This window comes from Boleophthalmus pectinirostris, unplaced genomic scaffold, assembly GCF_026225935.1.
Source record: "Boleophthalmus pectinirostris isolate CB_2022bp ecotype Guang Dong unplaced genomic scaffold, ASM2622593v1 HiC_scaffold_12, whole genome shotgun sequence".
Lineage (NCBI taxonomy): Eukaryota > Metazoa > Chordata > Actinopteri > Gobiiformes > Gobiidae > Boleophthalmus > Boleophthalmus pectinirostris.
In genome coordinates this window covers 22,959,699-22,987,582 of record NW_026571018.1, presented here as the reverse complement: position 1 = coordinate 22,987,582, position 27,884 = coordinate 22,959,699, and the positions used below count along the sequence as shown (strand labels likewise).

At 37.3% G+C, this 27,884-nt stretch overlaps 6 protein-coding genes across 9 annotated transcripts in view; 3 read left to right on the top strand and 3 right to left on the bottom strand.

The window, feature by feature from the left end:
• Positions 1-37: 37 nt before the first annotated feature.
• On the top strand, positions 38-5,289 carry sat2b (spermidine/spermine N1-acetyltransferase family member 2b). 2 transcript variants are annotated; one of them, XR_008631591.1, is made up of 8 exons: positions 38-202; positions 295-346; positions 931-1,014; positions 1,093-1,194; positions 1,282-1,322; positions 1,408-1,591; positions 2,281-2,342; positions 2,472-5,289. XR_008631591.1 is itself a non-coding variant. In XM_020923150.2 (6 exons), the coding sequence occupies exons 1-6, from the start codon at positions 140-142 to the stop codon at positions 1,585-1,587; spliced, it is 522 nt and encodes a 173-aa protein (XP_020778809.1). In that variant the 5' UTR covers positions 38-139; the 3' UTR covers positions 1,588-1,664. The 2 variants fall into 2 exon arrangements, 1 of the variants encoding a protein (XP_020778809.1); XM_020923150.2 differs by lacking the exons at positions 2,281-2,342; positions 2,472-5,289 and having other exon boundaries at positions 1,408-1,664.
• LOC110158620 (claudin-15-like) lies at positions 1,748-4,244 on the bottom strand. The gene is made up of 5 exons (XM_020923129.2): positions 4,028-4,244; positions 3,205-3,369; positions 2,609-2,690; positions 2,434-2,544; positions 1,748-2,355 (listed from the first exon to the last, which is right to left on the bottom strand). Exons 1-5 carry the CDS (start codon positions 4,242-4,244, stop codon positions 2,256-2,258), a joined length of 675 nt encoding a protein of 224 aa, XP_020778788.1. The 3' UTR covers positions 1,748-2,255.
• Positions 5,290-8,112: 2,823 nt separating the features above from the next.
• grk1b (G protein-coupled receptor kinase 1 b) lies at positions 8,113-11,906 on the bottom strand. Its single transcript, XM_020923103.2, has 8 exons — positions 11,811-11,906; positions 10,200-10,906; positions 9,656-9,783; positions 9,181-9,338; positions 8,939-9,022; positions 8,739-8,863; positions 8,468-8,669; positions 8,113-8,396 (listed from the first exon to the last, which is right to left on the bottom strand). The coding sequence occupies exons 2-8, from the start codon at positions 10,896-10,898 to the stop codon at positions 8,113-8,115; spliced, it is 1,680 nt and encodes a 559-aa protein (XP_020778762.1). The 5' UTR covers positions 10,899-10,906; positions 11,811-11,906.
• A 1,539-nt stretch (positions 11,907-13,445) lies between these two features.
• On the top strand, positions 13,446-17,477 carry slc25a35 (solute carrier family 25 member 35). The gene is made up of 5 exons (XM_020923012.2): positions 13,446-14,622; positions 14,691-14,756; positions 14,826-14,978; positions 15,973-16,107; positions 16,589-17,477. The coding sequence occupies exons 1-5, from the start codon at positions 14,248-14,250 to the stop codon at positions 16,757-16,759; spliced, it is 900 nt and encodes a 299-aa protein (XP_020778671.1). The 5' UTR covers positions 13,446-14,247; the 3' UTR covers positions 16,760-17,477.
• Positions 17,478-19,125: 1,648 nt separating this feature from the next.
• Positions 19,126-26,968, bottom strand: LOC110158611 (mannose-P-dolichol utilization defect 1 protein-like). 3 transcript variants are annotated; one of them, XM_055148451.1, is made up of 7 exons: positions 26,872-26,968; positions 25,758-25,823; positions 21,759-21,891; positions 21,046-21,131; positions 19,782-19,897; positions 19,592-19,699; positions 19,126-19,518 (listed from the first exon to the last, which is right to left on the bottom strand). In XM_055148451.1, the coding sequence occupies exons 2-7, from the start codon at positions 25,807-25,809 to the stop codon at positions 19,396-19,398; spliced, it is 618 nt and encodes a 205-aa protein (XP_055004426.1). In that variant the 5' UTR covers positions 25,810-25,823; positions 26,872-26,968; the 3' UTR covers positions 19,126-19,395. The 3 variants fall into 3 exon arrangements, 2 of the variants coding, with proteins under 2 accessions (XP_055004426.1, XP_020778776.1); XM_020923117.2 differs by having other exon boundaries at positions 25,970-26,903; XR_008631537.1 differs by having other exon boundaries at positions 19,412-19,518; positions 19,787-19,897; positions 25,970-26,903.
• Positions 26,969-27,005: 37 nt separating this feature from the next.
• tm4sf21a (transmembrane 4 L six family member 21a) overlaps positions 27,006-27,884 on the top strand; it is a 1,901-nt gene continuing 1,022 nt past the window's right edge. The window contains 2 exon segments of the mRNA XM_020922960.2: positions 27,006-27,319; positions 27,438-27,503. Coding sequence (XP_020778619.2) covers positions 27,143-27,319; positions 27,438-27,503 — 243 coding nt within the window. The 5' untranslated portion in view covers positions 27,006-27,142.

Sequence of the window (27,884 nt, the reverse complement as noted above, 5' to 3'; positions counted from 1 at the left end):
TTACTTGCGTGTAAAAAAAAATCTACGCCGGATGTCCATTTCTTGCCGTAGTTTGCAGTCTTCACTTTTCTTCTCGTTTCGGTCTGAATTACCTGAACGTTTAGAAGATATAACGCTATAAGAAAGCAAGTGGACAAATATGAATTATAAAATACGAGCTGCAAGAAAAGAAGACTGCAAAGACATTGCACGAATGATCATGGTAATTTTTAAACTTAACGTTGCATTTCTTCAGATGGTAAATTATTGCATGACAACAAATCTCTTCCAAGAAAATGTGTTTGTATTTTGCAGGAGCTGGCCGTTTTTGAAAAAATGCCAGACCAAGTAAAGATTTCTTACCAAGGTAACTTGACGATGTTGCGCCTGCTCCAAAAAAGACACTAATGACAGAAATACACTTGCTGTTTTTGCAACAAGTGAATAACTAATTTGACAGGTTCATTAATAATAGGCTACCTGTTGTGGTCATAGATTTCCACACCCACTGGGGTCATTGTTAAAACTAAAAATTAATGTTATTATTTATTTATAGTTATGATTTTTTTCAAGCTTTGGTATATGTAGTAATTGTTTATACAAATAAGTTTCATTTAAGTAATGAGGGCATCTGAAGTTCTGACCTCTGGTTTCGGTAGGGGTGAGCCATTCAGACCAAACCATGTAAAGTGTGTTTTACTGCTCACATTGTTGTAAAATTAACTCCTTATTGAAATGTGAACATTATCCATTGATTTGGGTGATGTTTTGTTTTTAAAGGGGGATTATTTATGGGATAAATTAACAGTGAAATTATAAATCTCATTCTTTACAATTTTATGGTCAGATGGCCAGATGTAGGCAGATTTTTAGATCTCAGTTTTGAATGTAGTCATACGTTACTACAATTTAACATTTTAGTCAATCAATCTTCTAATTATTATGTTTCAGAGCTGGAACGTGATGGTTTCTGTCAAAATCCTTTTTTTGAATGTCTCCTTGCTGAGGTGTCTGATGAGCAGATATCTAAATGTGGTATATAGGATTTCATTAAAAACTATTCCTATCTAAAAATTAAAGTAGAATATAAACCTGTGTATTTTGGAATTACAGGTCACACAGTAGTTGGATATGCGCTTTACTTTTACACTTACAGTACATGGAAGGGAAGAACAGTTTACATTGAAGACCTCTATGTGATGCCTGAATTCAGAGGTGAAAATGGAGGCAAGATCACAATAATAAACATACATATATATACAATGCGATAGCTTTAAAGTTATTTGATATTTATTGTTAAAGGTAATGGCATTGGCAAAAGCCTGATGAGCAAAGTGGCAAAGGTAAACTGTTTTTAACTAGATTGTTAATCATTCATTTTCAAGTGTGGTTAGCTGTAACAACAACCTTCTTAATGTATTTTTTCAGATTGCAGTAGAGAAGCAATGTGTGCGTCTCCAGCTGTCTGTTTTAGACTGGAATTCTCAAGCCCGAGATTTCTACGCCGCTAAAGGGGCGGAGGACCTCACTGATAGCCAAGGATGGCACTTTATACGATTTGATGGCTTAAGTCTTGATAACTTGGTGAAGGAAGCTCCTCAAGATTAAGCTGGTGATTTTTGGCCACATTTCTTAAGACATGAAAGCTTGTTTTTCTTTTATAATAAATACAAAATTGTAATATACATGGTAAAACCTTGTTCATTTATCACTCACAAACAAAGAAGACATAATAATCATAACAATAACCATCATGTGTAGCCTCTGTTGTACAATTGAACTAAATTTAGCTAAGTAATATGGGTGGCCTTATAATTGCCTCCGGGTGGTGCTATAGCTACTCAAAATATCCTTTACAAATTGCACTCAAAAGAAGTATCTATGTTTATTGTTACTTTATTAATTATGTATAAAAACAATAACACAATACACATGAAGTCTAAAAGGTTAAAATCTCAGTTTTTTGGCTGTAACTTAAATGTGGAATTCTCATGGTTTGGATTGTCATTAACTCCAGTAACTGTTTATGGTAGACACACAAAACAAAATTGCACAAAAGGAAATATAAAACAGCAAAATATAACATAACAGAAAAGTACATGGTTGAGAGAAGACCTGAATATACAGTGCTATAAATCAAAATTATAGTTTTTGTTTGATTGTTTTTGTCTGTGTTTTTAATGTTTTATTTAAATCAAAGCTCACCTCTGTATATTACATAAATTGAAAACAATAGCAAATGCAGTGTTTTTTGTTTTGTTTTTTGTTTTTACTTTTTAAACATAAGCATTTCTCCCATAGTTGCTGGGCACAGACTGAGATGGTGCCGTAACTGAAAAGACATGGCCTCTAGAGGATGGCTGGTACGGATAGGGCCTGTAATCAAAGATGACAAAATATCACTTTTTTTGTTTTGTTTTTGTATTATATATATTTTATTTGTAGATCACTTACACTTTTTCATCTGTTGTCTTTCCTTTGCATGCAAACAGGAGACATGCCCCTCCACAAATGGCCAGTGTTGCTGAAGACCAACCAATGTACAGGGCCTCTCCAATCTCATACCTAGGGATTTAGAAGGTAATTTAGCGACTTTATGAATATAATGTATTAGTATGATTTGACGTACTTTGTCCCTGGATAGAACTGGTCAAAAAACTGCTGTGTGATGTTGGCTGCATACCAGGACACAGCAATCATGGTGCAAATTCCTAAAAAAAAAACAAAAAAAACAAAGCAATAAAATTAGAATTAGCAACTCACTTTGGGATTCACCATATTTTCTTAAATAAGAAAATATGGTGAATCCATTGGTGACCCATGTTTCATTCTCCTGGCACTAAGTCAACTTTCTTCAATCATGTCAATAATACTTGTATTAATATGAAGTGTTACTGTTTATGTTTAACTTCATTAGTAACAATTTCTTCCATTCAAACTACTCATTATAGATAAATATATATCATGTAGTTTATAATCAAATAGACCAATGTAAACATGGGTTGGTGTAGGCTTTTGTGTCACAGCTCAGTTAGATAATCCTGTGAACAAGTGACTCATTCAGTGATAGCTTTTGTAAACACAGAGTTTCAGACCTAAGTGTTTTTACATCAACCGAGACTGCACTGAAATACTGTAGATGAAATGATTTTTTTAAGTAAGAGTGAGACTTTACTATGTGCCCAACCGATTCAATCCCTAATGTTAAGATATTGTTGTATTTACCTTGCAATAGAAAGAACACTCCTCCTATGGCAGCAATCCTTCCTTTTAGGACATAGTTTTCTCCTCCGATTTTTGAACACTGCATTCCAACCAGAGTCGCTACAAGACCAAATGTCCCGAAGACGATGGATGCAATCATGAGAGCCCGTGAGGCCTGGATGTACCCTGCACACAGACATAGCAGTAACACGTTAAGGTTAGGGTTAGTTTTAACTTACCTGTTTCAGTAAGTACTATTGTAAAAGTATAGAAAAACAGTATCTCTCAAGAATACATTCAGTATAACGTTGTGTACAAGATAGCTACTTGGACCTTTTCAAAAACATAACCCTTGCATTTTACAATCAAATAAAAATAAAATGACTGTTGATAAGAGAGAAGTTCTTTTATATTCTCAGTTATCATCTTAAAAGAGACCCTGGTCTCATTCTTATAAGTCAGTCTTATCAACTGTTATCTATTTATTATGACTATTATAGTCTATTATACTATTATGAATCATACTGCACTCAGCTTAAATATATCTAAAATAATCAACAAACAAACAGATATAAGGCAATGTCCACCGATATCTGACCAGAAGTGAACAAGCAACTTGGATGAGCGGCAAAATGCCTTCACCATAAAACTTTTGTCCAGTTGACAGAATTTTATTTATTTATTTTTTTAAACAAGTTATGCTATTTTGTTCCACCTTGTTGACAACAACAGCATTATTCCGCTGCAATCATCAGTGGCATGTTTATCACCAGTCTTTTGGCTTGGAGCCTGATTAGTAGCTATTAATAAATAAATAAACTCACTATATCACTGAAGCACATACCATTCAGTGCCAGTAATGATGGAAAGTCACGGCAGTTGTGGACTCCTGTCGAGTCTGTGGCACAGGACATCCAGAGGTTCTCGTAGATGGTGGATGTGGTGATAACATTACCCTCCACTGTGGACACCTTCCAGTTTCGATTAGACAGAGCAATCCCAACCATCAGCCAGCCCAGAAAACCAAGAAAGAATGCAAACACCTCCACTATGGCATTCATTTTTGCCTAATTTTACACTCCAAGTTAAAAAGAAAGTTTTACAGACTCAAACAGCCCTTCTGTGTGAATTCAGTCTCTGACCTATTTGTTTGGCAGTGCAGTGTCGGAGTGCTTCTCCCATCCCCAGAAACAGTCCTCTGAAACCTGAGATCAATGATTAATGCCAACTTATAATTTCCCCATTATTCTCCTCTCTATTCAGCCTCTTTCAAGACTAAACGAATGTTTGCTTAACTTGAGAGACAACAGAAAAATCCAACCTTTGCACTGGCGTCTATATACCCAAAGTCATTAGTCACATCCTGACACCTGCTTTGAACAGTCTGTCAAGATTATCAAACTCTTATTGATGAGATGCAGGTCTCGTGTGCTCCTCATTACACAGGGGGCTGATGGGAAACGTCTCAGCGTGAGGCTGCAGAGTGACTGACCTGCAGATGACCAGCTTCACAGATAAAACTATTTGCCTCTCACAGCCATGCCCTAACAGCAACTATCACTGTACCTTTACTCAATAAAGCTCAATGCAATATGCCATGAGAAAATCCTCAATCAAAAATACTCAAAGTAATGAGCATATGATGCGTCACAGTCCTTAACAGCATGTCTTTAACAGTATTTATTTGCTGCAAGTTGCAATAAAGCATTAATTTTAAACTGTATTTAGAAATTGTATTCTTTCCATTTCATTACTAAATTACCAGTGATACTTGTAATGTTGTATTTATTTTTCTCAAGGAGGCTTGTAAAAATGATTATCACTCTGGTGTTCCTGAATATTATGATCTGTGCAATTGCTTTACTAATTACAAATCTGTTTGGGAAGAATACTCTGAAAATGTATTTACAGAATTACAGTTACAGAATACAGAATACCTGCATTAAAATGTATTTTATAATGTATTCTCATACATGTTTCAGTCAGAGTATTCAGAATACTTTTACATTAAGTTTCATTGATTCATTTTGAATATATTTTCTGGTAGATGTATTTCCTGCCTTATGTTATGTCAACTGTGCCCATCCAGAGAATCTTATGTATATGACACAAATAGACAATATAACACTGTGCCTTTGACAACATGTTTTTCCTGCATTTTTGTTTTGTTTTTATTGATTTGTTTAAAACAAAATCATGATTTTCAAATGTCAAGAACTAATCTTCCATCAGTTTGTGTTGCCTTATCCTGATTTGTCTTTACTAGAGAGAATATGCACACTCAGCATATAAAGCATATAAAGCAAAGCTTTACCATTTTAAACAGCCCATTCTGCCAACATATTTCAAATAGACATTTTTCACATTTTGGCTTATACTGTATTCATTTGAGTCTTCTCTGACAAAAGTAAATCAATATAAATAAACATAAAAAAGACATACATGTTTCTTACCTGGCAGAGCAAAAAGTGAAGGAAAATCCCTGCAGTTGTACAGCCCGGTGGAGTCACTTGCACAAGACATCCACAGGTTCTCGTAGATTGCAGACGTTAAAATGACACTGCCATCTTGAGTGGACTCTCTCCAGTAGTGATCCTCTAATGAAACAAAAATTAAAATCCAGCTAACAAAGCCTAGAAAAAGTGCTACAACCTCAACAATATCCCTCATGTTAAAAGATAGTTGATAAATATTTTGCAAAAAAATGTAAAATAAATGGTAATTCCAGTGTTAGGAGCTCTATTGGCCACTAGTGGATCTGATATACATTTTGGGAGTGTGAGAACTGACTCAGGATTTTTTTTCTCATGCTCCCAGACTAATTTGAACATTGATTTGCCAGCTGTACCTTGATTATAAGACTGCTATTCCCGCCCAAAATTGATGACATTTCACTTAGTCTGTTAGTTGCCATGGAAATGTAAGTATGCATTCAGCACTTTTTTTTGCCTGTTTAATCGTTTCAGTTCATACATATGATAAGGCACCACTTACAGCCTTAATACATATGTTTTAAAGGGCTTTAAAAAAACAGTTAAAGAGATAATTTTAACAAATAATTTTTTTTTTGGCAGTGTATATGCTAATGTATATTTTGTAGTTCTAATGAACAATATTACCTTCCAAATTGGACAACGCAAAGTATAGTAAGTAGTATTTTTACTCTTTATGCCCAGAGTATTAATAACATCTCTCCTGCCTTGCACATTGTTTTATCTTGTCTTTTGAGGAATTGGTAGCTTGTGAGTTTAGTAAGGTTATTCTCGTCCTCTTAAGCAAATACTTTAATCAGAATAGACAATGGAATGATTTATTTAAGTGTGAAGTAAAAGTCTATTTTAATATCGGTTAAGTATTAACATGTGGGCACACAGAGTTACATCTATTGAAAATGCTGTGTATTAATCTTTTGAAATGCAGTATTGACATAGTACAGAGAAGTTTAAAAAGGAAAATGGAGAGAGGCCAGGCAGCAGGACACACCTCTATTCAGTAATTTGCTGTACATTACGGCTATATATAATTCAAATAGCATTATTGCGTTGGCATCTCTCATTTGTCAAAGTGCATTTAAAGGTAATGTTAGGCGTCTGACATTTATAACTGGTAATATTGCTTTCATCTGTGTTCATAGAAACAGTATCTTATCGAAATCCTTCAGCAGCCACTGATCAGGAACAAAGTACTGCCATATACTGTGCTAAAAGGATACAGACATTGCAGCATTGAATCATAAATCCCTATGTTAATATTTTATTTCTTGGCCCTTCCCTCTATGACCTCAAGTATTTGACTGAATCACTTGTGTCCGCATTGACCCCCATGTGTTTCAAGGAAGGTTCAATAATTTTTATTTTCACATTTGACTTCTGACTTTGAGGGAAATTTAAGGGGAAGTGAAGTAAAATAATGTCTTTGATATTTGTGACTGAAAGAAAAGTGTCATGTGACTAATCCTTTCCTGGACTGGCTGTGTATTATAATGGATTAATATGGGCTTTCTGTAAACCACTGTTTATATAATGTCACGTTTAGGGTTTGGAATTTAGCAGTCATTGCATGTGTCATGGTTTCGATGAAGTCACAGCTTTGAGGAGTTTAAGATTGCACACATGACTGTCAAAACAATCAACAAATCAACCAGCTTCCACAACTTCCAAGTAACTTCTGTGACTCTATTTAGACTTTTAATTTTGAAGATACTTTTACTCACAGTGCATTGGGCATTTATCTGACCAGAACAGTGCACTTAGTTATTATCTTCAATGTAATTTTCCCTCAAAAATAAAATCTAAAGTTGATTTGATTGTTTAATTGGAGATTTCTAAATTAAATTTTTTCCAATTAGAAAATAAACCCATAGTCATGAACTAGTAATGCAAAAAATATTTGTACTATTTATCTGCAGTTATACAGTTATATAGGGATATATTTTGATAATTTACTTGATGCACTACTTATTTTTTATTTCTATAATTCTAAATGAAAATTTAAAAAATAAAAAAACTTTAAAGACAGTTGCATATATTTATTAAACATTCACTTACAACTCTAATAATAATACATTATGAGCATTTACAAATTATTGTATCAAGCACTGCATTATACTGATACAATAGCTATATACAAAATAAATAGGATATACTGGTTCAAAAATATTTACAATGTCTCCGTTTTCACTGTGCAATCCTATTTACATTTATCAAATGTCTGTTTTTTTAAATTTTGTACTTCACATTATATTTCAGATCAATAAACTAAAGTTACAAGTTAGTGAATATAATATAAATAATTAGAGTAACACACTAAATCTTCATTGTTATAAAACTGTGTTAACTAATCATATCATACATTATTTTAAAATAAATAAATTTTTCAAAGGAACACAAGATTATTTTACTTTCAAAAGCTACCTTGTTATTGTCATACTCAGAACATTACACACCCGCCTCCTTTTGCTTCTACATAGTTTGGGTCAAGGTCGTTGGGCAGTTTTCCGTTCTCTCCCCAGATGTTTAGCTCTCCAAATATACCCGTCTCAATCATTTCTTCCTGCCAGGGGATGGGGATGTTCCCTGAAGCAAATTCAGTGAAGAAGTCATTGTCCTTGTTATCCATAACGATGCCTTTGATGGAGCTGAAGGCCCCCACATCATCGATATTTTTGGCATAGACCATTCTCGGGTCAGGAACAAATGGTGGAGGAAGCATGCCTGTTTAGAATGATGGATACATGTTGATACAGCTCATAATTCTCCATACACGTGTTGTTAATGATTCCTACCTGCTTCCAGACGACCCCAGTTTATGTCCTTAAAGAAGGGCTGACTCTTGAGCTCGGCACACTCATTATTTTTGAACCCAAGTCGCTTTGCAGCATCTTTCATCATTAAACCTTCACAAAGGTCTTTACAATCTTTGCTGAAAGCTGGAGTGTAATTAACAGGATCATTAATGATTCTGCGAGCCACTTCTTCATTTTCAACCTAGGAAGAAAAAGCTCATGTGTTTTGGTCTAATAACAAGGTCCTAGAGGTTTATTTTATTTAAAGTACTTTTTCTCCTCTTATTCTGAAGGGCCCTTTGGCAGCGATCATTTCATATAGAGTGACTCCCAGAGTGAAGTAGTCCACGCAGTAGTCATACTGCTTCTTCTGGAGCAGCTCTGGAGCCATAAAGCCTATACCATGACAAACAGAATCAAGGGGCACAGTTCATTGCTTTACACAATGATCAAACATTTAAGCTTTGTTACCAGGGGTTCCTGCATATCCACTAGTTGTGTCTTTTCCTGGAGGAAGTTCAACAGCCAGACCCAGATCAGACAGACGCACGTGCCCTAAAAATAAAGAGTTACGAGCATTTCAGTGTACTTACATTTACAAGCTTTGGATTCCATTTCTTTTATTTTTAGCTCCTTGTCTTGTTATTTATTTTCTTTCATGTATTTTCTGGTATGATTACTACTGTACATACTGGAGCTTACTTGACCCTGACCTGCATCGTCGAGTAAAACGTTCTCAGGCTTGAGGTCTCTGTAGACGATGCGGTGTTGGTGCAGGTGCTCCAGTCCACAGATGATCTGACAGGTGTAGTAACAGGCCCTCTTCTCATTGAAGCCAGGGTTTTTCTCATCAACATTGTACATGTGATATCTGTGAGGAGACATTACACTGGTTTAACAATAAAACAAGATAGACATATTTACATATAAAAACACAAAAATGAATGACTAGAGGCTTAATGCTAATTTGTAGTAAATTCAAACAAATATTATGTGTTTTTAAGATCCACTGATTTATATAATTGCACAATAAGAGCCCATACTGTATGTTGCCTGTGATTTTTATCTCTTGTAGGCTGATTAGTGAAGGTGAGTGTAAGCAAGCATGCTGCTGTCTGTAAATAGTGTCATTAATTTGCTTGTGTCAGTATAGTTACAGTATATATAAACATACTATAGATAATGTACCTGAGATCACCTCCATTCATGATGGTCATCACTAAGCAGAGCTCAGACTTGGTCTGGAAGGCATAAGCCAGAGTCACTATGAAGCGACTGTGAACTTTAGCAAGGATTCTCTTCTCCACCATCGCACCCTAAATTTAAAACAAAATGTGGACAAAATTAGTGCAACAGCCATACACTGGAAAAATGTACCCATTGAATCTTTCTTGTTGGTATTCAGAAATGTATTTGTCGATATTAGAAAGTTAGTTTTTTTATTCAGGTATTAATGTGCTGTTAGTTTGAAGATACAAGATAGAGGTATAGCGTTCGCCGCCATATCAGAGGTTTATGTCTTGTGTCTGCGTACAGGGTTGAGAAGCTTTGTGGGGTCTTAAAGACGGCCACAAGCCTCTTTGAATTGAGCTGTTGAGCTCATATAATACTGGCTCACCATCTTTGCTGTTTCCCACACACTGTGCATTGTTATGACTCTATATGTGGGTTACAAGAAACATTAGTTACTATTATGTCTAGAATATGTTTTTTCTTATAAGCAATGTCTTACATCATAGCCCTTGCGCTTCTTCAGGCGCTTTTTGTCCAGCTTTTTGTTTGCATACATCTTGCCTGTTGCTTTTGCTTGACAGGCAAACACCTCTCCAAATCCTCCTTTTCCCAGCACTCTGAAGTCCATGAACCACTCCTCATTGACAGGCTGGCCTTCTAGCCACTTGAACTGAACATAACGCAGGAAGTACATGCTGTTCTTGAATCCTGCCACAGCATTCTTCTCCAGATGTTTGAGCAGCTGCTGCTGGCTCTCTTTAAACAGGTCTCCATGCAGGTTCTTGTGATCTTCTTTCACTCGAGTCACAGCCTTCTCCTCCAGGAAACTGCAAAAGGTCTTGGACTTGGACTCATAATATTTATTAACAATTTTCTGGGCCTTCTGCAGTCTGTCCTTTTCCTGACAAACCACATAGTCTTCAATGTCTTTCCACAGCTGCCCAGCATTCTTGTGTGTGGCGTCGGTGTCCAGATATTGCTGAAACAGGCGTTTGCCTATTGGCTGTTTGACACACATGCTGTCAAAAGTGCTGTCTACTTTGGTTTTCATGTGCTCACAATCTCTGATGTGGGGGAGTTTGAGCCTGGCACGCATCTTTTTGTCTCTCATGGTGGCTGCAGCTGCCCCATCCACGCTGCCACGGGCTGAGACATAAGCCGAATTGGCCACCACCGTCTCCAAGCCTCCGATATCCATGGTTCCAACTGGAAAAATGCAAGTCAGTGTTAAGTCTTTCAGGCAAGGCATGGTACAAGTGTGTTGCTCAAAGCAGCACAAAGACACAATCTTGTCTTACAGTGTGCTGCACTCTGCTGTTCAGTTTGGAGTATAACTACAAAAATTGTGACTTGGCCATGCACTCACCAAAAATGAATTCTCTATAAATCCTTCTATAGTTCCTATCTTACTTCATTGTCAGTTGAATTATCCTTAAATTTACATTGTAAGTAAGATGGGGGATGATGCAGTATCACACAGAAAAATACATACATTTGTACAGAGAATATAGGCCAAGAAACATGAAGTATAGATCACTAATCCCAGCCTTAAGACATCTGGGTGTAAATTTCATGTGAATAAGCTGCTCTGTCTTGACCTGGTACACCTAGTGCAAATACTGTCTGCCAAATTGGTTCTTTTCCTAACTTAACATAATCCAATTAACAGTGACTCTTGATTCCGGAGACTTACTTATTGATGATCGACCTGCTTGGATAAATCTACTCTTCTTTAAATACGTTTGTGTGTATCAACTAATAAGCTCATTACAAAAATAAAATACTGCACGTACATATTAAGTGTATCTGAAGAACAAGTGTAATAGAAGTGAGCTCATTATTCTCACATTATGGATATTTTGGGTAATTGCTCACAATGTTCACAAAATCTAGCATATAAATCTACAATGTATAAAACTAGTGTATACATCTGACTATTTTATCTATTTGACAGGGACACAATACACATTGCACAGACCAGAGATTGCTACAAGCTAATTTGCAATTGTACTCCTAGAGTAGAAGCAAAGTAACAGCAGTTTAACAATAACATAGCATCAACATTAACATTTAAATACATTTTAACACTTACATTATATTCAGTACTCACCTTTTTTTCTTGCTCAAGACAATTATCAAAAATGTTTACTCCAGACTGAATTCATGCAAATTAAATAATCCTTATCCCGTTTGTTGCAGTTTTTCCATCAAACTGACATAAAGGTCTGCAGGGATCCTGAAGACCTCCTCCTGCCTTGTCTTCTCGCCCTGTGGCACCTATAGCATGATGAGTTGAAAAGATTGGGGCTTCCGGTCGAGGTTTACTCTGCACTTGAAATCCCAGTTGATAGTTCATTAGCTGGGAGGGGATTACATCTTGACATAAGTGAAGGGAGGGACTGGGATACAAGGTGTTAATGCAATTCAGCAGTAGCCATGTTTACAGATGAAGTTTTTAGCAGGGCTGCATTAAGACACTTTATTTTAAAAGTGCATTCCAACCAATATCATAAAAATACAACAAAATAATAATAAGAATAAATCCAACCATACAATTTGTCGGAATCTCAAAAAAGTATCTCTGGAGCAACTTGCATATCAAATTGGATTAGCTGCTTTAGGTGTCTAAGAACACAGTGCAGTGTCACCCATGTTTCCATATAGCATCATTTAAATAAGAGGTCACTATCTCATATTATAGCACACAATGATATCCACTTTTAATTACTGACAACAAAACAGACTTCAAGCATCAGGGAAAGCCAGATAAATAAAATGGCTTTCATCTGAGAGGATTTAACCACTGGTTCAGGAAACTGAGAAGAGGGATTTAGATCATGCAGCTAAAGAGGAAAGAAACTATGTCAGACTGAACACCTTGATGTGTGCTAAACTCAGTGTTTTGTCAACACTGATTATGTTTGAACATTGATATAAAAGTATCCTATGTATTTATGCTCTGTAATTGTACATACAGATATATAATTTTGACATAAATAAAATGTATATCAAAGATATCAATAATAACAATTTGATATTACTACTCCTAAAACAATAAAACCAATAAAAGCAAATAAAACTAAGAAATACATGTACAAATAAATAAATAAATAAATAAACACACATAGAAGACTGTACTAGAGATTACTTCACAACTGGACTTTTTTTTTTTTTTTTATTGTGCCAAATCCATAGTAGCTACTTTATGTTCACTATCCAAATGTATGAATTGTATGGTTTTGAGAGTGTTTTATGTTCTTCTCTGATCATGAAATGAATATTTTTATACAAAATACACTTCAAACTTTAATATTACAATTTCTTTTTGTTATTCTAATTTACTGTGATGTTTGAGCAACTGTGTACAAGTCATTTCCCTTGTGGTTCAATAAAGTTTGTCTAAGTCTTCCGGCTGTCCAAAATGTCAAACTATATCGCTGTACGTCACACACTGTCCTATTTTCACGAAAGTTAAGTCCATTTCATTTCCTGTATGAGGCTATGGCTAGTTTGAAAAAAAAAACTAAACACAAATCCTATTTGAAGAGGTTAGACAGATTTTACCCTGGTCTTATAATCCTCCTCAGTAATGAAGGAGAAACCTACTACCACAAAGGGACAGCAGTAAGTCTCACAGTGCACAGGTGATCCGCCCACTGTCCACTACATACTGCTCAGAGGACGAAAGCAGAGGAGAAGTGAGGTGCAGAGGAAGTGCAGAGGCAGAGGAGAGGGGCAGAGGAACTTATAGGATGGGCAGAGGGAGAGAGGACAGGTACAAAGAGAGTAGGCCAGTATTTGTAGAGAGGCTCTTTTTAGTTCAACCACACACAGTATATTAGGGCCTAAAGACAATCACAGCCTAAGAAAGCATATTCTAAGGAAAGTGAAACAAGCAAAGCACCGGAAATAGACGACACTGACCGACTGATAGCACTGAACTGTTATTGTGCTATTTTACACAAATTGAGGCGTTTATTAACTCTTAGTATATTTATTGTTTGCAGAATACATTTCTCCAGGTAGGGGCCTTTTTTTATTACCAAAAGGTTGAGAAGGACTGGTCTTAAAAAGAATAGTTCGTGCCATTGCCAAAAATGGGCGTACAGTCTATGGTATATACGTAACTGTCACAAATGATACATTCACGGGACTAAAGGAACTGAATGTAACCTGTCAAACGCTTAATAGATTTAACACTTTTACCACAACCAAAAATACCCAAAACTTGTATTTAAAAGGCACTCTACAGGTGGCCTTTATTACACGGGAGTCCGTACTACTCCGTTTGGACCACAGACAGTCCAGTTTCAGTATACAATCTATGGTTATCACCATGACTCTTACGCTCCGAGGATACATCAGGTCCGTGAACGCCTCTCATGTCGGCGCCCTGGACAGGCCCACGGTACTGACAGGAGGAGGCCAGCAACGCGTGGTGTGGGTTTGAGGGAGGAGGATATGGAGCGGAGCAGGGTTCTGTAATGTCAAGGGCCCATGGGCTTCAGGCCTGAGCACAGCCCACCTATCCTCCCTCCGAGTCCGACATGGATTTCCTTCTCAGCGGAGCGGCAGCCTGCGGAGCATGCCTCTTCACCAACCCGCTGGAAGTAGTCAAAACGCGCATGCAGCTCCAAGGAGAGCTACGGAGCCGCGGGACGTATCAAGTGTATTATAAAAACGTTTTCCATGCTTTTTACACTATCGGTAAAGTGGACGGCCTGTCCGGTTTACAGAAAGGACTTGCGCCGGGCCTTGTGTACCAGTTTTTTATGAATGGAGTTAGACTGGGATCGTACGCGATCATTGAGTCATCTGGTTACATCCACAACAGCGATGGGAAGGTCAGCACAGCCAGGACCACGTTGGCAGGAGCGGTGTCAGGGGTGGTAGGCGCCGTCATGGGCAGCCCCGTTTATTTAGTGAGTATCATCATTAAAAGATTGCTACGGTGAATTGGAGTTGAGGCAACGCAACGCTTTTTTCACAGGTCAAGACTCATTTACAAAGTCAGTCTACCTCGTCCATTGCAGTGGGACACCAGTACAAACACCAGGTAGCCCATCTTACGGTATACGTTTGATTACTGACGTTATGGCTAACGCCCCCTGACGGTATCTTGCAGGGCATGCTACACGCGCTCAGAGCCATCTATAAGGAGCACGGGGTCCTAGGGCTATGGAGGGGCTCCAGTGCAGCTGTACCCAGAGTCAGTGTGGGGTCTGCAGCTCAACTCTCCACTTTCTCCTCCTCAAAAGAACTGGTGCTTGAACTGCAGGTTGGAAGATGCCTGAAGATGTCATATGCTTCATCTATAGTGCCATTGGCATCTCAAGAGTAGTTAGAGCATGAATGCTTTGAGCTTTTACACACTGGACATATGTGGTTAAAGACAGGCTTACTTTTCTGGGTTATTCTGGTTGTTCAACAATATCAGGTGAGCTTGTATGACCTGACGGCAGCCCCTACACCTTTTCTTGAGAAGTAAAACTTTAAAAAATTAAATCCTAGTATCAGAGTAACAACGTTCCCAGTACCTGCTATCTCAGTCTTGTGCACCCATTACAAAATCATCCATTGTCATCTGTCTGGAGGTAGACTTACAGGAGTCTAACATGTCCTCCTGTGCATGTGGCAATACTTATTTTGTCTGTCAATATGAATGAATACTTGAGAGAGACAGCTTGGTGCCCTACTTTGTAGTCAGACTCAGGAGCTGTGCTTTTGTTACATTTACAAAGCGCTGGGGCTTCTACTCCTTTGGAACTGAAACCCGAATCCACTGCAGTGCCACTGCAAAAAACACAAGAGTTACATAACATATGTGCATGTTAAAGGTTACATTCTTCTGACATCTCTAAGACGCCTTCATATACACTTACCACTGTAGTGTTGGTTAGTTTAGATAATTAACAAATGTTTTTGTGTTAACATTCTGCAAACTTCACTCCAATCCTTTAAAACGTGCTTTATGTTTATCCTTTAATCATAAAAGATTGTGACTTGACTCGTACTTGACTTAAACCTGCACTGGATCTTGGCTAAACCAGGACTAAAACAGGACCAACCCAAATCTAGATGAGGACTCAAACTGGAACCAAACAACCAGAAGTGTGAAAGCACCCTTAATAATATAATACTAAGCTAACATCCCCAAGTCTAACACATTCTGAAAGCTAGTTGCTATTATGTTTTTTGACCAGTAGTTACAATTAAACCTGTACATTTCCAATGCTTACTTTAACTAAAAAGAAAATACTTTGCTTATTTAGGTATTTCCCAAAAACAGCTGGTTGGTTGCCCTGAGTGCCGGAATGATTAGCAGTGTGGTGGTGGTTTTGGCCATGACACCCTTTGACGTTGTGAGCACACGACTTTATAACCAACCAGTGGACCATCTGGGCAAGGTAAGGCCTGTTATGTACAGTGTACAACTATTATTTCAAATTTTACTTTTTTAAGCAATTTCTTAACACATTTAGGCTGTGGTAGTTTATACGTGATGAACAACAAAATCTTTGATCAAAATCTGATCGTTATCTGATTTCTGGAGTTATCAGATTATTGAAATGTCATGTAAAAGCACTTGTAAGAGATGCAAGCCTGGCCACTGCAAGGGCCATGTTTTTCATTGTAATAAAAACAACCAAATTTATATATAAAAAAAAAAAAAAAAAAGCTTATATTTTAGTCTTTTTTTTGCTATAAAGTTACATTCTGGGTCTTTAACTGATAAATGTCAGATTTATAGGGTTATCTGATTACACCAGTTAACGGATTTCTACTGTCACACTGTTAATTGTTGATTCATCAAGATCAGACAAAAAACATTGCAGGAGGCTAGAAAATATTAAAAAATTCAAACTTTTACTTGTGTTTGTCACACAGGGGCAGCTTTATAAAGGATTTGCTGATTGCTTTTCTAAGACGTTAAAGAAGGAGAGCTTGATGGGACTGTACAAGGGCCTGGGTGCTTCATACTTCCGACTGGGTCCACACACCATTCTGTCTCTGTTCTTCTGGGATGAACTGCGCAAGTGTTACTGGGGCTTTAGATAGCTCAGTGACAGAGAAACTCAAAAAAAGATAACTCATTAAGCCGACAGTGCAAAGGTTTCATTTAATGGGATCTTTAGGAGGCAAAATGAAATACAGAAAGTCAATCATTTTACAAAGTGAAGCATGTAGATTTGTGAAAGTTAGTTATAAATCTAATGAAAAGGCAGTTAAGTCTGCCTTATAATTGTATGTCTATGCTGAATATGCACAGATTATTTAATATTTCTGTTAGAATATTGACAAATGTGCCATTCCATATAATGTGAGAACACAGTGGACTCTTGCCGTATGCTCTTGAAGACATTATGAACCAAACAAAAGTCATGTGAAAGCTTTGCTATAGTAAGTGGGGTACACAATTATGAAAAGCCTTTAACAAATTTTGATATCGTGCACAGTTAATTTACATTTTTACTCTTTTTTTTTTTTGCCCTTAAAGACATTGTTTAGAATCAGAAGAATTTAGAATGAATTTTATACCTTTAACTTGAAGAGTAGTTACTGAATGTTCATTTGACAGCACTCCACACTTGTATGCATAATATTTTACAAATATTAGTATTTGACTTAAACAGGAAATTTGACTGTTTTTCTTTGAAAGTTACTGATATTTTATGACAATGTGTGCAGTAGAACTGTATGTTTTATTAGTGGGATTGGTTATGTAATTTCCTTTTTAATTTAACCAAAATATATTTTGTGCCATGTTTTACTGTCACCAACCTTGTATGGCTCAGGCCTTTTCTCCAAATCATTATGCCTTATTGTATTATCTGATGACAGGAATTTGCTGTTAAACATCTTTGTAACGTCGGTTGACCGTGAGCGGCTTGGGGTTCAGTGAGCAAGGTAAAAACAAATCCAGACACAGACCGGTACTTGTGGTCCACAGTTTACTTTTGTTTTTTCAATGATTACAAAAGTGCAAGTGCAAAAAGTGCAGGGTGCAAAACGGAGGCAGGCAGCAGTTTCCTCTCCAGCAGCAGAACACAGACTGATCTTGAAGGCGCCTTTTATGCCGGTCCTACTGATTGGATAAAACCACTATGCTAAAACAGGGATGGTTAAAATTATCATTAGCGTAAAACTAAAACCTAAACCTCCATAAAACAACCCAAAACCCAGATAACTATTAAAACTACCAACTATATACATAAAACCCTAAAACCATTACACCAATTAAATGTTAAAACCCATAAACCAATAAAATACCTAACCTAAAACCCCTGTACAAAATGTTACACGTGGTCCAGCCCGGAACCATAAAAGAGGGAGCTCGTTTCCGGGGGACTCTTTTCCCACCTGGATAGAAGATAAAAAGGGGAGGTAAGTAAAAGCAGATTCACCATTCATTAAAACACAATAAAATACACTAAACACATCAACACTTAAAACATTCTAAAACAGATATTGCACCATATTTATTGCACAAAGTTAATTTAAAATGTAATTTGTTATTGTCTCCCTTTTCCTCCAGGGACAAGCAACTTCCAATTAAAGTGCTGTGCCTCAGGAATAAAAAATGGTTAAAGGAAAGCCAATAAATATTTTTTTAAAACCAATTGTGTGCAATTTATTTTGTGATGTGCAAATATGTTAAAAGTGCTGTGTGCAAGGAAAGTGCAGTGTTTTAAAGTGCTCTAGTGAAGGGTGAAGGTGCTAAGTGTGGTTCTGGGGTAACAAACCAGCCTGTTTGTTACAATCTTACTACACTTTTTTACTACATTTTGCAATTGTCATTTTGTTATTTTTGCATTATAGGTAATTGTGCTCAATGGTACTTTGTATTGGCAAAAAATATGATTTCAGCAGAATAAAATAATAGCATTTCTAATAGCTTTACTCTCTGTCATTTTTCTAATGATGGGTTCATTTGTTGAAACAAGATAGTGTTTGATTTTTTTCTGCAGTTGTTATGTAGGCAATAATACAACACACCATAGATACTGCTTTCACTTCAAGGTTTCTAAGGACAGAAGGAGAATGTGGTTACTTGACCTTACAGCCACTGGGGCATATGGTTTGGGTACACACATTGTTACTCATAATAAAGTGATATAATATCAAACAAGCTTTTCCAGATACATGCTTTCTGTTATTCATGCCTGTACTACGGAAAACAATGGGAAAAATGGGATTGCCAGTGGACAACACAAACATATGCATAGTTTTATCAGCATAATTACATTTAACAATTGACTTTATAAAATCTCACAGGATTTTTTTTTTGCTTTCCAAAAATGATTGTTATTCATTGTGATATTCCATAGATCTTTTTAATAAGAATAAGTAATTTTTAGTAGTTTGTTTTTAGTTTTGTTTGTGCCTGTTGCTGGGAAGAAAAAAACAGCATGCATAATCCTTAGAAAGTTTTTAAATCTTTTATTTAAACATGAGGACAAATCCTAGTACATCCAACACAAACCAGAAGTAGGACATAATATAACAAATTAGCACATTATATTGTCACCATTTGATATTATACAAAATATAAAATATAACCCCCTATACAAAAATGTAAAACAGTCACAGCTGTATTGTCGGTTGTAACATTTGACAAAAATAGGAATGAAATATTTTTAGGTAAACATGACTGACAGTAACACAGCAAAATCACAGTAAAAGTCTTGTAAAGTTTACATGTTCTTATCCTTTTTGGTCCCACTTTGCCTCATGTAGTAAAACATCTGGACCACTAGGACAAAGCTGAGGCAAGCTGACACTGTGTGGAACAGGCTCTCAACAATAATGTAAGAATCCTAAAAAGAAAGAGTAAACATTTTCAGAAAATTGTTATATGAAAAAATTTATGTTTTTTCTCTTTATACCTACCCAATAATTTAAAGTTTTTCCTAGTGCGCCACCTAGAGATAATATCAGAGATGGCCTGGACAGCTCACCCGTGTGTCCATTATAATAATTAGCCCTGGCCTGGAGGAGCTATAAGTTCACAAAGATGAAAAAACTCCAGTAAGATTTTAGATTTTAGATTTCAAATAAACAGAATGTAAAAATCCAGTACCTTACTTAAAATTATAGCTGGCAAAATTGTATCTTGCATTTTTGAAATGAGTGAGGAAGCAGTGTATGTTACCAGCAAGAAGATCAGGGCACAGTGTGACAAAAGTAATCGCACTCCTTCAACAGAAAAACAGGAAGATTTGGTGAATGCATTTTCTGGCCAGAATTATGTAATATTTTAAATCTTTGATGTAGATCCTATCCTAAGCAACATTACAGCCTTTAAGATCGTTATTTACTTTTTACACCCCCAACATTCCTGATGGGAAGCACTAGTCTATACCACTAGATGGTGTTGTGAACACATGCATAAATCACATTTTATTTTATCGAATTGCACCTTCCCTATATATATATATATATATATATATATATATATATATATATATATATATATATATATATATATATATATATATATATATATATATATATATATATATGCCCAAAATAGAAAATGGATGTTGTAGAAGATATTATATGTATACTCTTGACTTTCTAATAGAACAATTGGCTAAAAAACCAAAACACACAATGTAGGCCTAAACACAAACTTTTCATTTGTTTCAAATCTTATCAGTATAATCAATATCTAACTTGTAATTTTATAACAAAATAAGTCATTTGGTATTTCTGTAATTGGTTATATTGATTTTATGATATCATGCACCTTTTATGGGCTGTGAACCATGTTATAAAGGTGTTCCCTCCCCTTGGGCGGCAGTAGCTCAGTTGGTAGAGCATTCGCCCACTCATCTGAAGGTTGGCAGTTTGATTCCAGCTCTTGATATAAAACATCACAGGTTGAGCGGTCAGATCCACTGACCCACAGGTTGGCTGGTGTGATTCCAGCTCCCACAGATGAATGCTGTTGTTGTGTCCTTGGGCAAGACACTTAACCCACCTTGCCCACAGTGTCTGCATACACTGGTGTGTGAATGTGTGAGTGGTTCTTTGTTGTAAAGCGCTTTTCCACCTTCAAGGTGGAAAAAGCGCCATAGAAAAATGTGACCATTTACCATTTGATTCATCCTGTATTGAAAATGACATACCCTAAAGTACTACTTAAAACTGTGTGGTTAGCGTTCATTTTAATAAGATGGAGCCTCTGAGTCAAATTAGAAAATGATTATGTAAAACTCTAAGGGCTGCAGTTACTTCCTCACTGCTGCTATAACAACAGTATGCCTACACCAGTATTACATTTCCGCAGAAGAAGTTAGGTACAGATTAACCAGAAAGTCAATTTAGATGCATTTACTCACCACGGAGAGTATCACCCTGATAACGCAGCATGAGGAGAAAAATGGACGCCGTCTCTATCAGAAGGAACAGTCTCTCAGCCCAGGCCCTGCATAGAAATTAAGAAATAACTACTGAGTCTGGATGAATTCATAAGACTAATCGTAGAGTTGGACAGTTGATTGAATTTTCATCTCAGTCAATGTTTTGGTCCAGTAAAGGATGTGATTTGGAACAGTTAGGACTGGATGGATCAATATGAGGGAAAAATGTGATTAATTTTTTTGTCATATCGCCCAGCCAGAATTAATTGTATTATTGAATTAAGTAAGTTACTTAAGTTAAAACATGCACTATGTAAGTTTTTGGTTGGGGGTTCCGTCACCTGCTTGTTTCTGAGGATATAGTATTACTCTGCCTGGAATGTTCCACAGTATGACATTAAACTACCTTACATTTATTCATTTACAGGTGGTTTTATAGCTAAAAAAAAAATCAAGCAAAACAGGCATTCTGACTGAGAGTGGGGTTACGTCTCAACAGATCTAACCTGTGACTTGGTTTGGTTTCGTCTCCATGAAGAAATGTTTAATGCCATACTGTGAAACATTGATTTAACAGACCCTCCACCAGAAAAGTTACACAATGCACCTTTAAACATAATTGTCAGCATTATCATAAGGTCAGCATTTTAAGTTTCCTTGTTTATATATGCTGCATATACCCATGAGCTTACTCCAGGGGGAAGTTGTGTCTCACTGCAAACACAACAGGACAGGAGAAGGCATAAAGCTGCAGCAGGACAGATGTCAGGCTCAGACCATCTGCACGGCCCCTCCACAGAACGGTCAACAACTGTAGCAGCTGCGCTGTAGGTACACACAAGGTAAAAGAATACATTTTTCTATACACATTACCCTATAGGTGTCAGTCCACCTCAGTTCACTCAATGAGTTAAACCCTACTTTGTCAAATTTTGATGAAATTTTATACATATATATATATATATATATATATATATATCCTTTGGCCAGCTTACAGTGTAAGCTGGCCAAAGGAGGAGATACATGTTAAGACACAAAAGCTCCTGACCATGCATGGAGGGTTCCATCCCAAATCCAGCACCCTGAGACTGTACGCAGGCCGGAAGGAAGGGGGCCGAGGACTAGTGAGTGTGGGAACCACTGTCCAGGATGAAACATCCAAGCTCCTTGAGTACATCAAGGACAAGGCCCCGGCAGATGAGGTGCTCAGAGAATGTCTCAGACAGTGGGGTCCAGAGGAAGAGGTGCTGGAGGGATCATCATGGCAGGACAAACCCCTACATGGGGCGTACCACCGGAACATAACTGAAGTGGCTGATATCAAGAAATCCTACCAATGGCTTGAGAGGGCTGGTCTGAAGGACAGCACAGAGGCACTGATCCTGGCTGCTCAGGAGCAGGCCCTGGGCACTCGAGCAATAGAGGCCCAGATCTACCACACCAGACAAGACCCACGGTGTAGACTGTGCAAAGAGGCTCCTGAGACAGTCCAGCACATAACTGCAGGGTATAAGATGCTGGCAGGGAAAGCATACATGGAGCGACATAACCAAGTGGCGGGCATAGTGTACAGAAACATCTGTGCAGAGTACGGGCTGGAAACCCCAGGATCAAGGTGGGAAACACCTCCAAAGGTTGTGGAGAATGACCGAGCCAAGATCCTGTGGGACTTCCAGATACAGACTGACAGAATGGTGATGGCGAACCAACCAGACATAGTGGTGGTGGACAAGAAACAGAGCAGAGCCGTGGTGGTGGACATCGCAATACCAAGCGATGGTAATATCAGGAAAAAGGAACACGAGAAGCTAGAGAAATACCAGGGGCTCAAGGAAGAGCTGGAGAGAGCCTGGAAAGTAAAGGCATCAGTGGTGCCTGTGGTGATCGGAGCACTCGGGGCTGTAACCCCCAAACTGGAAGAGTGGCTTCAACAGATACCGGGAAAAACAATGGACATCTCAGTCCAGAAAAGTGCAGTACTGGGAACAGCAAAGATACTGTGCAGAACTCTCAAGCTCCCAGGCCTCTGGTAGAGGACCCGAGCTGAATGAGGGTGAGAGAGACCTACCACCGTGGAAGGTGAGAAACACTTTTTTTTAAAAAATATATAATATATATATATATATATATATATATATATATATATATATATATATATATATATATATATATATATATATATATATATACATCTACTACAACATATTAAAAATCTGGAGGGGTTTTCTTTTTTCACACAAATTTACCTAGAAGTTGATTTATCCCATCTTAAGACATAAGCTATACCTCATGTAACTGTGTATGGTGCCCCTGACCGTGAACTAGCCTACAGACATTTAAAGGTGACAGTACTGACAAGGTTTCAGTCCAGGACTAGATTGACATGACTAAGATTTACCTCAGGAAAAAAAAGTCTCTTGTGTTATTTAGATGATATCTTGGTCTTTGCACCAGACGAAAACACAGCACTCCAGCGCCATGAAATGGCATTTAGCAGACTGCGTGGCCACAATTTAAAGCTGTCACCCAAAAAGTGCTTTTTCTTGTGGAGGTCTGTAAAGTTTTTGGGTCATATCATTGATGAAAATGGCATCTCGACTGACCCTAGTAAGGTTGAGAGTATCTCCAACATGTCCTGTGCTGATTTGATGGACCTAGATGGTGTGACTCCTTCCCCTAAGCTCAGGTCAGGTCACTCTTAGGGATAGTGAACTACTATCAGCCTTTTGTGCCAGGGTACTCTGACAAAAGCCAAGCCTCTGTTCGATCTCTCAGTTCCACATTTCTGTGACAGTTCCACATTTCTATGACAATGGCACCTAAAAGGTTAATAAAAGTGTATTGTACATACATTGCTCTGAAGTATTACATGTGGTATCTGGTAAAATATGCATACATAAGTGGAACAGAAAGTATGACGATGTTCTTCCTCTGTTCTAAAGAAACTAAGAACTTTAAATGGATTTTTGTGGGCAAGCTGCTAACAGGATATGACCACCATAGCCTTGTGTACACAATAGTCTATGTTTTGGATTATATCTATGAAACCAGGACACTGCTATGACAACACAGAAACAGAAAGGAGGAACTAAAACAGATGGTCACAAATAAACAAGAAGCTAGATAAGAGGTCATAGTGTAATTAGGCAACATACAGTTGTAACTGCAGTTCAAACATGTGGGTTCTCTGTGTACTATGTACATTTTACACATACTTTACCAGGGATTGAGGGGTAGGTCTTAATTCTATCCCTATTTCCTGAAATATGGAAAAGAAAACCCCTCCAGATTTTATTATGTTGTATATAGGGATAAATTGTTTCTACAGGTGTCTTTGAGGTCGGGCGTGTTCCTTATTATTAATTTCAAAGTCAAAATATAGGTCAAAGGTCATTCATCTCAAAGTACTCGAATGCAACAATACTTTTTGATATTGCACCAGTAGTTGCTGAGTAAATGCAATTTGAAATTCTGCAGCCACGCCCATTTTCGCCAAAAAGTTGAAAAAATGAAATTGCGACATCTCAGCAAACATTACTCCGATCAAGCTAAAATTTGAGATTTTGGCTTTCTTGGCTATGACTTACCTATACACCAATTTTCTTTGCAGGTGGACAATGTGAGGGTTCAAATTGCAATTTCTTTGGGTGAACTGAGGTGGAATGACCCATAGGCCTATGTATAAATGTTACAAGATAACATCAGGGCCTGTATGTTAACATCAAGCTCCAAGAGGACAAGTCATGACAAGTCAAGTATTAAAGTGTTCTGGTAATTTCAGAACAAGATTAAAAACTAATTATGATGACAGTGGGCTCGCTGATGCATGTTTTCACAGTGCAATGAGTAAACAGTGAAAGGTAGGTCTGTCATGATAATAATAGTTTGAAGCACGACATATTGCTACAAACAAAAATTGCAATAAACTATAATATTGAAACTATTTTATGTCACTGACATAATAACACGAAAGCAGGATAATTCCAGTAAACCATTTTTGTTGAATATCTGATGCTCAAATCTTTTTATATTATATCAAAATAACAAAAAAAATCCCCATTATTGCAAAGAAACTGTACAAACATTAAATATTGATCCCAACATGTATTGTACTGTACGATAAGTTGATATATTAATTATCTTGACAGGCCTAGAATTAGCATACTGTTACCACACTCACTCTGCTAAGCCAAATGTAAAATCAGTTTACACCATCTTTTCTTAGGAATGAAAAGAGTTTTCTCTTGTGTTATAGTCTGTGCAGTTTATTTTAAAGGTGCATTGTGTAACTTTTCTGGTGGGGGGATTTGTCACCTGCTTGTCTCTGTGGAGGTGTTCTTGCTTATAGTGTTCCACAGCATAGCATTAGACTTGTCTACTGCCATGGAGACTCCATGTGACTCCACCAGATGCAAAGTTACAGGTAAGATCTAAGAAATAAGCTCACAGCTAGAATACATTTTCAATGTATTAAAACAACGAAATGCAAGATACAGTAGATACACTTTTCCTAACCTCTAAACTTTTAGGCAAAGCATGACATCTCCATGAAGGCAAGCCTTGTACCCCCACCACAAAGATTACACAATGCATATTTAATAAAGAAAACTAAACAACAACAATCATACCTTTGTTATACCAGGCAATGCTTCTGAACAAAAGTAAACAACTTTCACCACTCTCTCTCTTACCCAGCAGCACATCAAAGAGAATCCAAAATCCTGCGACTTTGCTCAGTACCATCTTCAAACATGACACTGCAACAAAAACACATGCTCTTTACATAATTATCACTTATTCATTAATTACCCAACTACTAGCCCTTAATCCTCAACAGTCACGTGACCGCACATCTCCCTCCAGGCTACCACACCTATCACATCTGGATTTGCGTAAGACTCACCGTGGACACGAAAGTTGACGTAAAAGTCCTCGTAACATTTTTCTGACATGAAAAAGGTAACCAAAACGTCTTTCACACTTGGCATGGTCATTTTGAGCTAGCTGCTTGGTTTTGAGAAACTTTGTTGCAAAAGTTCAAAGTTCTCCCCAACGTTGACACACAGCAGCAGACGTATGTGCGGGTGGGGCGCTATCCCAAACTCGAGGGTCGAGCGCGAGGGCCGGTTTTGATTGGCTTTTGCACCGAAATCGTCAGCCAGTCAAAATCACACCTTTTTGTCCCATTGGTATGAATTCAATTTTGAAATATTTTTATACTGTATCCATGTTAGGTGTTTTTACAAGGCTACGTGAGGACATGACACAGACACACCCACAAAAATATCTTTGTGATGATATCAAATTGTCTTGTATTTTAAATATGCACTTATGTAACTCTTCCTAGAAGTTACGTGTTTGTCTTCATGCATGTACAATAAAATATATATATTGCCTTTTTGTATTGCGTGTGTCACTAGCAATTGCTCAGCCCAATGCATTACTAATAGTAGATTTTGATTAGTTATACTTTTTTATGCATTTTTGTTTTTTTCAGTTGTGACAATGCAATGCAATTACCTTCTGGTGCTATAGTGACAGATAAATATTTAGCGTTTCCACTCTCACATAATTAATGCTTCATATTTACGGGATATCATCACATTACATAATTGCTAATAAAAATTCTCATTCACTCATTCACTTCATTTGCTGCAGACCAGAGTCCAGGGCACATGTGGTTAGATCGATATATAGCAGCCCCTCAAGTTAGTAAAACAATATTTTATACTGTATCTTTCAAGCCTAAATGCTTAACAACAAAATACTTAAAAATCATTATAAATACTACTCTGGGCAGCACACCTTTTTTCTCAGAACAGTCTGTCTTTGTGAAGAGGAATCACCTTGACATGAGTCACATTCTTCGCTGTGGCCGATCCCAAGCAGTATTTGCTTATGTTATCTTTGTCATTTCACCGCCCACACCCTGACAGGACTCATTGTATCTGCATCTGCGTGTGCAAACGCACTTCTCTCAGTTTGGTGTTGAACTTCTCTCAGAAAGCAGGAAGGATTTATAGTTCAGCAAAGACAAGTTTTTCCAAGTATACTGCAAAAGTTTTCATCTGGCAACATGTGCACTGGAAGATGTTCCCGTTTCATTGCGGTGGCTCTGTATCCACTGGCGCTTATTTCTATCATCTGCAACATTGTGCTGTTCTTTCCTGGAGGGGAAACCAAATATGCCAAAGATGGACATATAACTCAGGAGGTCAAATACATGGGGGGACTTGTAGGAGGTGGAGTGATGGTAAGAATTCAAGCATGCTGTATATGTATGTTAAAAAAACAAAAAAACAAAACAAAAAAAAAACTTGATAAAGTTTGTTGGTTTTAGAGTGTAAATAATATCAGTCATCTTGTCTCAGGTGTTGCTCCCAGCTCTGTACATCCACTTGACTGGTAAACAGGGCTGCTGTGGAAACCGTTGTGGGGTGAGCATTTCTAGCGGCATATAGTGGCAGAGATAGTGACGAAATGTAAACTGAGTAGTAGAAGTATTTAAAATGGTGTAAAAGTAAAATGGGTCTTTACAGTCGTATTGTAGTAGGCTATAATGAAGTACTGTATCTACGTCATTAGCAATAATAAGAAATATTTAAAGGTTACCTGTACATTTTTAAAGTAAAATAAATAAGATAAAACTGGTTGTTCTCCTTGCTGAATAATCTCTGTCATGTTGTTGCTCAGTTTGTGAAGAATGTCAGGCACTCTGTCCAGTCCCAGTATAACATGATAAACCAAACGCTTTTGAGGCCATTTAGGGACAGTGTTTACATGCACATCAAAAACACCAACAGATACTCTTAAAATCA